This window comes from Mesocricetus auratus, unplaced genomic scaffold, assembly GCF_017639785.1.
Source record: "Mesocricetus auratus isolate SY011 unplaced genomic scaffold, BCM_Maur_2.0 Super-Scaffold_100676, whole genome shotgun sequence".
Lineage (NCBI taxonomy): Eukaryota > Metazoa > Chordata > Mammalia > Rodentia > Cricetidae > Mesocricetus > Mesocricetus auratus.
This window is the reverse complement of record NW_024429266.1, coordinates 127,803,945-127,817,048: the sequence shown is the minus strand read 5'-3', so window position 1 is coordinate 127,817,048 and position 13,104 is coordinate 127,803,945. Positions and strand designations below refer to the sequence as shown.

The 13,104-nt window shown below is 38.4% G+C and overlaps 1 protein-coding gene across 2 annotated transcripts in view; it reads right to left on the bottom strand.

Moving 5' to 3' along the window:
- Positions 1-396: 396 nt before the first annotated feature.
- The window catches only part of Tnip3 (TNFAIP3 interacting protein 3), a 112,282-nt gene continuing 99,574 nt past the window's right edge, over positions 397-13,104 (bottom strand). For both annotated transcript variants that reach the window (XM_040738853.1, XM_040738854.1), the window contains 2 exons: positions 4,453-4,524; positions 397-787 (listed from right to left, as the gene is read on the bottom strand). In XM_040738853.1, coding sequence (XP_040594787.1) covers positions 4,490-4,524 — 35 coding nt within the window. In that variant the 3' untranslated portion in view covers positions 397-787; positions 4,453-4,489. The remainder of the gene's footprint in view (positions 788-4,452; positions 4,525-13,104) is intronic.

Here is a 13,104-nt window from a genome sequence, read left to right as displayed (position 1 = left end):
GTTTCCATAACAATAGAGTCTGATGTGACTGAAAACTACTGGTATTCCAGAGAGAAAAATCTTATTTTTCTAGTATAAGTTTAGATTAAACTACCCTGAACCCTCTTCATTCCGTCGTTTTAATCCTTATGTGTAATTGTCTCTCCCCAAATACAAAGACTTGAGTTTGTCCCCTTTCCTGTTCTTGTTTCCTTGGCACCTTTGTACATTTCTGAAGCCATGCATTTCTAGTAATGTGAAAATCACAGTATTCTGTTGCTTCCCATGTCCAAGCTCAAATAGCTCAACCAAAATCTAAGGGAGTTCTAGTTCAGAGACTACTAAATATGACATGTTTTCCTGTAATTAAGAAAAGAAAATAATAAAATGAGAATTCAAGTAGTCTTGAAACTCAGATTATTGGAAACTTAAATTTAATTGTGTATCCATCAAAACAGGGGAAAGGAGTTTTGATTTTCAGGGGGAAAAAAGAAAGGAAAGAAGGGAAACTTCAAGCACCTCACCCCTGTGAGAAACTGTGAGTGATTAATAAGTTGTGCTAAATACAGAGTGTCTTTCACAAACTAAAGGCAAATTTACATCCAGTCAACTCTGTGCTAGAGTTTTCAATGCTGGGTGTGGATGTTCTTGAAGGAGGAGGCCATATATACACTCTAGCCACGACTCAAATACAGAAAGTACTTGAGGACTGCAATGTGACTCTTCCTCCTCTTTTCACCAACAGATACATCCATGAATCTATTTACTCCTTCTTTTCTTCTTTACTTCAAGACAAGGCATAAAAGTACTGGAATAAAGAAACACAACCAAGTGAACAATAGTGCCAATGAGTGATAGCAAAGTTATAAGGGGAAAGGAGATAGGTGAAAAACAGATAATAATTAAAAACTAAAAATAGTCATGAGAAAGTAAAGGCAGGTTGGTGAAATCATTAGCAGCACTAGGGATGGACAACAAAGATCCTGGAGTAGAGGATGTAGAAATGAAGCAAAGATGGTCTCTTTAATAACTAGATATTCTTAAGACAAAGGCTACAAATCTGGTCCCCACCTATTCTTACCAGGTCTAAAGGTCAAAACAAAGTGGGCAAAAGAACTACATCAAACCACTCAGGGAAATATTTCAAGACATGGGTGTAGGCAAATACTTTCCGAATAGGACTCTAAAAGTAGTAGCAATTGACAAATGGGATTACGTGAAATTACAAATCTCATACACAGCAATGGAAACAATTGATTGAAGAAAGAAATGGTCTACATAATGGAAGGAAATGTTTGGCGGCTATTCATTTGTCACTGATTCATATTTAGAATCTGTACAGAACTAAAAAATGAAATGCCAAAGTAAAATACAATGAAATCAACGAATGAGCCAACTAATGTTGAGTGGACATTTCTCAAAAGATGTATAAACAGCCAATAAATATATGAAAAGATGATCAACATCCTGAGAAATCAGGGAAATGAAAATTAAAACTGCCTTGAGGTTTCATCTCACCCCAGTCAGAATAGATCATCATCAACAATAACATATTCCAACTAACAAGTCCAAGTAAAAACACTGCTGTATAGTTAGTCAGCACCACAGGTAGTGCTGCCAAAAAGGGTAGTGTGGAGAGACTGGGAAGTGTGGGGAGGGATGGGAAAGACAGATAAGGCAAAGGAGGAATTCAGAATGTAGGAATTTGGGGGAGAAGTGGGAAAGATACACACGATAGAGAGGCAAAGCATAATGAAGTGAGAACACTGTAAAAAATTTAACCAGAATGCCCATAGTGACATCATTAGGCTCATGTTGAGCATTAAGAAGACAAAAGGAAACACGAGGCAACTGCAGCCATCCCAAGACATGTTAGGAGATCCTCAGAGGATGGAAACACGGAAGCTCTTAAGTCAGAAGAGTCTTTTTGGTAAAAAGAGAGAAAGTAAATTGGATTGTGGATTTGAACCAAGTGGGATTTAAGCCAATTTGCCTTAAGGAAGAGTTTCCCTAAGGTTTTCTGTATTTAAACACAGCGTCTACTATTTCTTATGTGATTGATTTGTTTAAGATGTAAACCCTCTCTCTATGAAATAGCTTATTTTAAGAGGAAATTAACAACCTAAACAGCAATATCAGTGTCATGTGCTGGCTATATTTTTTTCTCTTTCTCATATGCATTAAAATAAACATTTTTAAAAAATAGAATCACTTGAAATACCCTCCTGCCGTTGTTTCTTGTGTGTATTAGAGGTGAGATGCTTGTAGTCTGTGAGGAAGGGTTAGCTCTTCTCTGGCTTCTGCAGTGGTGAGAAGTGTCTGAAAGTGCTTAAGGAAGCAAGAAATACAGTAGGGTTATGAACACAGTACTAAGTCTGCATTGGGGGCATGGCTGGGCTGAGTAGAGGGAGGGGAGGAGAAAGGCCCCTAAGATCGTGTAGGGAGAATAGATAGGATTGATTGTTTCTGTACCCTTTCTGGTCAAAGCAACTTAGAAAGATGATGTTATTCCAGGTATGGGGAATTAGGCTCTACCTCCAATGGAGGAACAAAACTTTTGGGTCACTTTTAGTCTATCACAACTCCTATGATGACATGCAGAAAGCTCAGTATAGCTGAATACAGCATCTGCATAAATGGAGAGATTCTAGTGATGCAATACGCATTTCTTTGAAGGCATACCCTGTTTTATAGAATTAGGTAATGAAGAAAAGGATTTCTGTACTTTTACTCTCTGTTCAGCTGGGGATGCCAATCTCAGATCCTGCCTCACATGTAAGCATACACAAATCCTAGGCATTATCTTGTTTGTGTAAGGTAGAGGATCATACTTATCATATAGATGGAAAGAACAACATTAATGATCAATTTGGCTTATTTCAAACTAAATAAAGCACAATATGTCTTGTTTTTATTTAAAAACTCTCAGTGGGATAAACAACTACTCCAGTCATCTGATCAGACACAATCAGTAGAATAATTAGCTATGTTTTAGCCTTAGCATAGAGTTGGGGGTAGGATTTGGATATCAGTCATTAATTCCTAAGCACAGAATTGATTACTATGATAGTACTTCACTGAACACTTCAAAAGTATGTTGAAGATGACAGTGTCAACATTCCAGTAGCAAATGTATAAGAAACAATGAAAAGTTCCCAAATCTGCCTAAAGCAATAAAAAGTTTTATTTTTTAAACTAATTCCTAGTTTGGAAAGTGTTTTTAATGCTTTTTTTTTCAAAGTCTAAACATTCAAAACGCCTTTTAAAAAATTTCTGTACCATTTTGAACCCAATATTAAGCTAATTTTACTGTGCTACAACATACCTCTACCATTCTTCCTGGTGATCTTGAGGGTGAACACTTTCTGGCATATTTTACCTTTGTTTGCTCTCTGTTAGACACTTCCAGTGAGGGGTGGTGGAGGTAGAACACAAGGCTGAAGGAAAGAGAAACATTTCCCTCCCTAGTTTCACTCTTGAACCTGCTTTTACTACCTGCTGCCGTCTGCTTCCCTGCTGTGATGGTTCTTCGGGCACTGACAATATTTTGTAGATTACAGTTGATGGGCTTTTGTCTGTTTGTTTCCCATCAGCCTCATCACAATTCCTCAGAGACATCAATACCAAATCAGTACCCTCTCTTCAGAGGCTCAAAGTTCTTTCGAGCATCAAAGACAACTAGGAATAGGTAAATAATGCCTTGGCCTCAGAGGTCAGAGCTGCGTCTCACAGGGGCTCCGTGTGTCCATCTCCAAGCTTTGGGCTCTAGAACTTTCTGTCTTCCATCCTATAAGTTGCAACTGTTTTCCAAGCTGCATGCATGGGTAGACATAATACTGATACCTGTGGTTAATCTGCTTATTATTCTCATGACTATAATGCAAGATAAATGGAATACACATAAACCAGGAAAATATTAAAATATAATTTCAAGTAAGTATTTTCTAATAAGTATAGCAGAAAATTCAAATATATAATTTTTATATACAACTAAGTAAAGGAAGGACTAGAAGAAAAATTAATTCTGACTCCAGGGAACTGTGTTCAGTCCCTGCTGGAGTGTATGGCATGAGGGACACGGCTATGGTTTCAAGCAGAAGAGGTCCACCACTTTGGGCTTTCTTGGCCTACTGTTCCTATAGGGCTCAGTAGGGGCCGGGGAGTAGTAGAGTGGTATTGTGCGTAATGAATAATGTCTTTTGCAGACAGAAGCCTTCTCCTTGACTGAGAGGCTCTTAACAGTAAATGCAGTTAGCCATGCACAAAGGCCAGCTGTAGGTGCTAGTCATGGGTATTGTTGGCTTTAAAGGTGCTAAGAGGAACTTCAGGTTGGAAAAGGTCGAAGGAGTACTTGGAGAGTTCTATGAAAAGTTACATAATAACTTGCACATAAATAGGCCGATGAGAGCACAAACAAGAACATGATCACCTCTGCTTTCCCAAGAGAACTCAGAAAAATGGCTAGGTACTCACAGGAGAGACTTGCCTGCCGTTGGATATCCATCTGCACTCATGGAAGTTTATGCAGCATTAACGTGTTATCTCCTAAAAGTAAAAGTAAACCAGATGTTTAATTCATGTTTGTGTTGCTTTTTACAGTTTCTAAAAGCCTTTCATAGCCATAATTCCCTTTGGGACTAAACAAGAAACCAATGAAGCAACCACTGCAGGCATTGGGTTTATATATATATTGCAGATGAAAAAATTGAGGTTCAGAAAAGTCATATAACCTTGCATCTGTCAAAGTACATTTTGCCACAACAGTCAATTATGTGCCCAAGGGTAGCACTAGATTGGTTGAGTGGCAGAATCCAGAATGTCTGTGACCAGACATTACCTTCCGTCACTCTAGAAGGGTTTTCAGAATTTTCTCCTTAAATATCTGGGACCTTTAAAAGAGCATTGAAGTCCTTCAAACAAAGAAGGTTCAAGTTTCCCCCAAAGAAATCTGCTCATTGATAACACTTCTTTAATTTTGTTTCTTTATAATCCCACCAAAATATGTATTGAAAAACCATTCATGGTATCCTAGGAATGGGAACATGAGGGACCAGCTAAGGATGTCTCAATCCGTCGGGAGTGGTCAGTAATGGCAACAGGGTGTAATGGACCAGGGAGTGTGAATAACAAATGATTATCCACATGCTAAATGGGGAATCCATTACTGTGGTGGGAAATACATTAGTTAAAATGCTATCCTACCTGTTGGGCCTCCCTTGCCCTTATATGTAAAATAGGGAAGTTAAAGAGGCTGACCCTCTGTCTAGTTCTTGCTGGTTTAGGACTGCACTTTCATTAAGTAAGCTACACTACTGCTTATTGATTTTTATCATGTGGTTAACTATTTTGGATAGTTGAAAAGTGTTCCATTTGATGTGTATCTCTAAGCTGAACCACAGAGACCACTTCAACTTCTGAATAATGAGCATGGTCAAGCAGGGAGTAAACTGACTTCTCCAATAGTTCAGTATAATCTATGAAAAATAATGTTCTCTGTGCTAATGCACAGACTTTCCCTGGGCCAATACATTTATTCTGTCACTCCTAGAAACCACTGTTGGTATCTAAGGATGACCTGAATGTCAAGATGTAACAACCAGAATAGTTGTTGTGTACATACAAAAGAAATATGTGATAAAATTGCTCTATATGTGTGACTAATTATTAGCTTGCTTAGATGACATCATTGTTGTTTTACAAAAATATTCTTACAGAAAATGAAACCATCTAGATAATTGCATAACACCCTTTTCTCCAAAATTTAATAAATTTGATTACTATAAAATATTCACCGCATAGTATATACATGGTTGGCCCTCTACAGTCTTTTTTAACATGTAACTTTTTTGGGGTGTGCAAAACAGTGTGATAATAGCTGGATATGAAATAGACATAGTATCTACAAAGTAATGTATGAGAATTCAGGGAAGGAAATTGGTAAAACCAATTAAATACAGTCCATCAAGTGTGGATGCTTCTGGAAGGACATAAGATGGATCCTGGGCAATGCTAGTTTGCTGTGGAAGAAGATGAGTAGGCTCAGAAGTGTGGTGAATGAGAACTTCCTCATGCTTGGCATTAAAAACTGAGATTAAAGGTGGTAGAGACAATACATGTAAAGATCCAGAGGTGACAAAGACCACTGTAAGTTGAGCAAACTCAAGCTAAATGCACATGAATATTGAACTGGAAATGGATGAGGGTGAGGGGTAATAGTCATCTTATGCTCACTCTTAATACCCATCTGAAGGCAGTTGGACTTGGTCCTTCAAGTCATTAGAGTAATTAATATGTTCAGTCAAAGGCATAATTAGACTTGTATTTATCAAGTTTATGTTGCATTTAGTGAGAAAAATTTGATTATGAAAAAACCTAATATATGTAAATATTACATGGCACTGTACTCATTTACTTTCTATTGCTGTGATAGACAACATCACCAAAAACAACTTGGAGAGAAATGGGGTTACTTGGCTTGTGCTTCCCATTTCACAGTCCATCATCAAGTGAAGTCAAGTAGGAACCTGGGGCAGGAAGTGAAACGGAAGTCATGAAAAAGTGCTGTTTACTGATTTGCTCTCCAAGGATTACTCAGCCTGCTTATATAGAGACCCACAGTGAGTTGGGCCTTCCCACAATTTTTAATTTAAAAACAGCCCAATCTGATAGAAGTCATTCTTCAACTGAGTTCCCCTCTTTCAACGTGACTTTAGTTTGTGTCAGGCTGAAAAAGAACAAACCAGCCCAAGTAGAAATCAATAAATAACCTGAAAGATAAGTCAAAGCCATCAAAAGATAAATTCTAGAAATGTTGTTTCTGATTAGAATGATTTGAATTCCATCAAGAAGGTGGTGTCTAGCCAGATAAGGTGATATGAAACTGTACAGTCAACTTTTGGAAGGGTACAAATTTGAGGCTACTCTTGGCTACATAGTGAATACCAAGCAAGTCAGGCTTATGATTCAAGACCTTATCTCAGATAGATAGATAGATAGAAGATAGGGAAAGAGCGATGATAGATAAAATAGAACAAGAAAAAGAAAGGAAGATTAGGGAAGAAAAAGACATCTGAATTTTGTCTTAAACATGTGAGAAGTTGGAGGTTATTATGTTAGTCATAGGAGAATAACAGCAAAAAGAAAATACCAAAAAAGTGTTTTGGGAATGGTAAACAGATATGATTTCAGTGCAGTATTATATATGTTGAATGACAGACATTAAATCTCAGAATGTAAGCTGGAGCAGTATGGAAAAAAGCCACATGCCTCAGACCTAGGGGTTTTGACTTGTTTTAAAATACAATAGAAAGTCAGTGAAGATTTTTCCCGATATTTGAAAGTCAGGACTTTTGAGAATTAGAAAGATATTATGGCATACCAAAAGTAAAGACATCAAAGTGTCGAATGTTTCTAAAGCCATAAATTAGCATTGGATAGAAACTGATTAGTAAATGATGGAATTGGATGGGTGAGAATACCACAGTCATCCTGTGCAGCACAGGGGCCTACTTTCCTTTATGCCATTGGTGCTATGGGCTGTGGACAAGCTCCTATCTACGCCTCGGTCCACAGTGTTCTCAGACATAAAACAAACTGGCCTCTGAGTTCTTAGGAGACCAATGTAGTTGTGTAACTCTAAGACCAGACAAGGAATTTCTAGGCTTTTCAAAATACAGAGGATAGAAAAATTTACTGAGCATGAACTACTTTTTGTTATGCATAAAACAATAAGTGAAAATTTAATGTTTGTAATTCCATATTGATTTAAAGGGAAAATATAAAGTTATTGTTTGTTTTTGAGAGTCTTAGATTATTGGGTAAACTATTTTGAACACAAAGAACATTGTATATTTCAATTTTTAAAATTAATATTTCCTTCAATTGTGAGAGCTTTGAAAATATTAAATATTATAACTGTTTCAATTTAATTAAAAACTTTCCCCTTTAACTTTCATAGTAAAAAAGGGGAGAAAAGAACCACAGCATTTTCAACGATATCACAGTAACTCAGACTTGGCTTTTGAGACATATAGTGCTTAATATTTTCATATTACCTCTAAGAGGTTTCCTTCCTGGGGGCCAGTTGACTGCTCATCATCTGCTGAATGTGTGTACTCAAGAGGTGACACGTAGGGGAAATTTGTCATTAAACAGGAGGTAAAATGAGATATGCTATCTAAGTAACAACTGGTATACACTAGGTAAGAGTGTGTGAACGAATCACAATGATATGTTTTGAGAATTTGACAGACAGGTGGGACAGAATGTGCTCTTGGTGGTTATGTTCCAGTCTTGTGGGCCTCTTCATCTTTTTGGTAGGTACTTTGTACTCAAAGTTTTTATTTACATACGTGTGAATTTTTATTATGAAATCATTAAGAAAGTCTCCAAAATTCTAGTTTTAAGGCATGGTTTTTAATCAAAGTATTTTCATTTGTTATCATTAAGCCTAAGAAACAGAAAAGGACCTGGGAGGGCTCAGCATTGGGTCACCTTAACTGAAGTTTTAATAGAGGCACAGTTTGGAATACTAGCTGTCAGAAGACATGCATTCTAAGGGCTAATGTTGCTTATATAAAAAAGACACTAGAGAAAAGGAGGGAAATCACCCCTTAGGTTTTATGCCCTAACAACAGGAAAAGTGGAAACTAGGGCTGTTCAAGTCTGATTCATTTGAGACAATAGTTCCATCTAGTGGACATTTGACTTAGAAACAAACCCTTGAATCCAAATGTTTGTTTTCTTTTCTAATTAAAATAATACAGAGAATTGTAAATTTATAATGAAGAAGATGGGCATCAAATAGATTAACAGAAAAAACAAAATGATGTATCTTTAAGTAAAAATTTCAGGTATTTAGGAATAACCTGATATTTAGTAAAGATTTGTCAAATTTGTGACTAAAAAGAGCCAAACCACACAAAAGGCCAAGGAGGATTGTGGCCAGAAACAAACCAACTTGTTTAAAATTTGTCTTGTCTAAAAACTTCATGACTGAGTTATTTATTCATTGTTCACCCCAAACAGTGTTTACTGTTACCGTGTGATACTAAGTGTGCCTTTGAAGTGGGACTCTTGATGCTGAAACTTGGCAATAATCCAAAGTGAACCATGGGGAAGATAAAAAGGAAAAATAGAACTTCACCTCAGATAACCACTGGTCTTCGAAGCAGTCAGTTGGTTCAGATGTTTAAGTCAAATATCAGCCATGCCAAAGATTTCAAACTGCTCGCCCATTTGAAATTTGTACTGGTTCTGTTAAATTCTGGTTCTAACTACACTATCCCTAAAAATGGACTAAAAGCCTATGGTACAACTAAAATACTAGGAATATAGAACCCTGTAGTGACAGATGTTTTTGTGTTGAAATCCACTGTGAGTGAACTTGAAACCTAAACCTTCTAGTGAAGGTTCTTTGAAACAGATCCAGAATTAAATTTATTCTGAAAGATCAATAGTTGGTTAGATTATTCACTTTTATTTTATTTTGTTTCAAAATAAAAATGATTGCACCAGACAAATCTTTAAACACATACAGTCTGAGTTCTCGTAGCAAGATCTAGAAGAGGTGTGATATTTCTTGATTACAATGCTGAACAAAGAAGACTCAAGTCACAACCAGCAAACCTGACCAGAAGGGCCACCCTAATTTAAAGGAAAAGTGCTACATCTGTTTTGCATACCTGGAACCAGTTCTAGCCTGAATTTAGGCTTATGAGCTAAGAATTCCTATATCTTCTGGCTGACAGCTTGCAATCCTAATCAGTGACATGATTCTTGAATGTCATTTCTGTAGGCTTCAAGAGTTAAGTCTTGCCCTTTCCCTGGGATGGACAATGTATAATGGAATGGCTTTGCTACTAGATAGTACTTTTTCACATCCGAGTTGTAAAGTAACTGAGACATGACTACTCCTGAATCCTGAAAACACCTCATTAAGTGATTCTGGTAAAAGAGAACTCTGAGAATGAAATGCTATAGATTTGAATTGGAATTGATGTGGAATGAATAAAATCCCCAAGAACTATTAAAGCAAGGGCTGAGAACAAAATCCAGATGTGACAACGGAGTGAAGGAAATGCTTTGATTCAAAGAAAAATCTAATGGTTTTAATAAGTGGCCATTTAGAAATACTACTTACTACTAATGCTGATGGCTAGAAATTGCTCTTCTACAGGCCAGGGAGAGCATTAGGGATCAAATCCAAGGGCCTCACACAGACTTGTCAAGTATTCTTCCATGAAGAATGTCCCTAATAGCAGCTTCTTTTACTGAGGTCTCACTCACTAGAGATTTTTATTGAACAGTTTTGGAGAAGAGAGGTTGCTTTGAGACAGGGACTCACTCACTGTGCATCTCTGGCTGACCTAGAACTAACTCACAGGCTCCCTGCCTCAGCTCTCAAGTGCTGGGATTAATTGTAGGTATGAATCACCTTGTCCAGTGTGCTGGCTAGCACCACGTCAACTTTAAGTGCCTTTCATTCCTTTTCCATGTCTATTACCTCTACTGGTCTTCCAGTATGCCACGAACAGGAGCAGTGCTCGTGGGAATGCTCACCTTGTACAAATCTCACTTGGGACTAGGCAAGGCTTCAGTTGCTCCAGTGAATTCAATGTTTGCTGTGATCTTCTACTGTCTGGGCTTTTCTTCTGTGTCTGTTGAGATGCTAATATGTTTTTATCCCTTGTTTTGTGGCATACTGTGCTAATTTTCCTGTGATTAAGGAAGGAGAACTGGCACCTATTTCAGGAAAATAATGACAGATTCTTTCTTAGCCTAGGCTTTTGACAGATAGGTGCCATTCATTGCCTGTTTGCTTATTTCTGCATCTTCCTTCTTTGCTTCTTTCCATGTGAATTAAGTCTCTGTGGTGGCCTAGGCACTACATGGTGATGACAGAAATGATGCCTAAAACAAAAAGTTCCTGTGCTCCAGATGCACTAGTGTAAATCACCAAAAGAGCCAGGAAAGAAAGTTTTTGTGCAGCGGTTAAATCTCAAAGCGTCATATTCCAGAACCCTGTGAACAGAAAAAGAGGTAGAGACAAACACACAGTGAAGGGGCCGCTCAAAGGGAAAGTATGATCGAGTTTGGTTTCTTTGAAGGAGGAATTCGCTCATTTACTCAACCAATAGATAGTCACGGAGGACCTGCTTTGCTCCTGACACCCCTGCAGCAGACAGAACAAATCCTCTCTGCAGGATGTGGTTACAAACTGCTGCTTCCTGAGTCAAGTCCACAGCAGAGCTTCACAATGCTTATTTCAGCATGCCTCTAGCTCACAGTACAACTGGACCAAGAACGATGCTTTAAGCAACACAGCTTTGGATGCAACAGAGAGCCTCTGGGAACTGTGGACCAGTTGGCATGAGAAAAGGCACTGGGGTGGGCTGTGGCATGAAAATTGGGTTTTCAGGTCAGTTCACCTCATACTCAGCAATCTCTGGACTTGACCTCCCTAAAGAGGATTCACCAGTCTTCTGTATAGTGTCCATCTAAAGGGATGGGTGACACACTTAGTGTAAAACTGTCCATCATCAGGGTTGTATCATCGTATCATTAATCTGGTGAAGAGTGTCCACTTCTTGCAACTTGCACAACTACATGGGTTATGCCAGAGTCTGGAAGATATATGCAAAGAAGGCAATGACACAGAATTGGATGTGGCCAGATACATTAAAAGCAAACTGTTACCCATCTCTTGATGCTTTTCCATGCTAAAAGTTTTCCTTCACAAGGGAAGTGCCATGACTAATCTTGATTGTCTACCTACCAGGATCTGGAATCACCCAAGTGACACACTTCTCATCAGGTCTGTGGAGACATTTACAGGAAGTATTAACTAAGGGGGTTCTTCCTTTGAGATGACGGCATCTTCCTCCTTGTGGTCTAGATTGCAAAGAAGTCTGAGGAACATACAGTGCTAAGTGCCTGCCTGTCTTTGCTTCCTGCTAAATGAGAGTGTCTCTCCTCCTGCTGCTACCACTGCCTCCTCTGTTGATGTCAGGCACCAGGCAACCCTTTTGATATTCCGACATTAAGAATAGTGGCCTCCCAGGAATCTTCCAGGCATTTATTACTGGGTTGGGATCATGGGGCATCCAGTTCTATGCATTGAGCAGTAATTGTGGTCTCAGCTTCACTAGCATTCAGATGCTCCTGTAAACCATTCTGGTGAATTCCCTTTAGGATGTTCTCCTGACTCTCTTTCTGCTCCTCTAGACTATGAATCTAGAAGCTGTTACCTAATAGAATAGAGGATGTGATATAGTCAGATATGAAGTGGATGCCAGAAAAAGACAGCAGAAGAGAATCAGAGAACAGATCGAAGGCCATACAGTACTAAAAGGCTCAGTCAAGATGACTGGAGGCTATAAAAGGATCAAAACAACAAGAAGAAAGCCAGTTATGGAGAAGACTATTCAAAGATGTGCTTTAGCTTAGTGGTGCAGAAGGAAAAGAAGTCTCACAAGGGAAGATTCTTATGACTAAATGTTTAAAACACTCACAGGTTCTAAGTGGAGAGGCACTTGAGGAACCATGCCTGTCTTGTATTATATCACTGGCATTCTGGCTGCCTTACTTTCTCATAACTGGTCTCCCCCTTTCAGCCATGCTCCTTTCCCAAAAACAAGGTTATGACTATCGTGCTAAAATGGATTTGACTGCAAATGAGAAAATATTCAAATTCGACATTTTCCTACTAAAGACAAAGGTTTTAAAAAGAGATAATTCAAATCGCCCGCGTCATTCTGCCTACTATGCTTTTGAGCTGTGAGTAATAATACAACATACAGTAAGACACTTCCCTAGTTAAGTGGCAGGTAAGGTCCACTCTTAAGTCTGTGTCAATAAAACTTTGGGAGAGTGTTAGTCTGGGTTCTCTAGAGAAACAGAACTGATTGGATGAATATATACTAAAGGAATTTATTAAATGAACACATGGAAGTAGGAGCAACAGTTTTCACTTACCTGAGAGGCTGCAAACCTGGGAGTACCCCAGTGTCATGGGTGTCTCGGCAGTCCCAATCTGACAGTGAAAAACAGGGAAGCTCCTGGAGAGCCACTGTCCTTAGTCAAATTGGCAAAGGAATAAGCAGCAGACACAGGGTAAAGCTACTC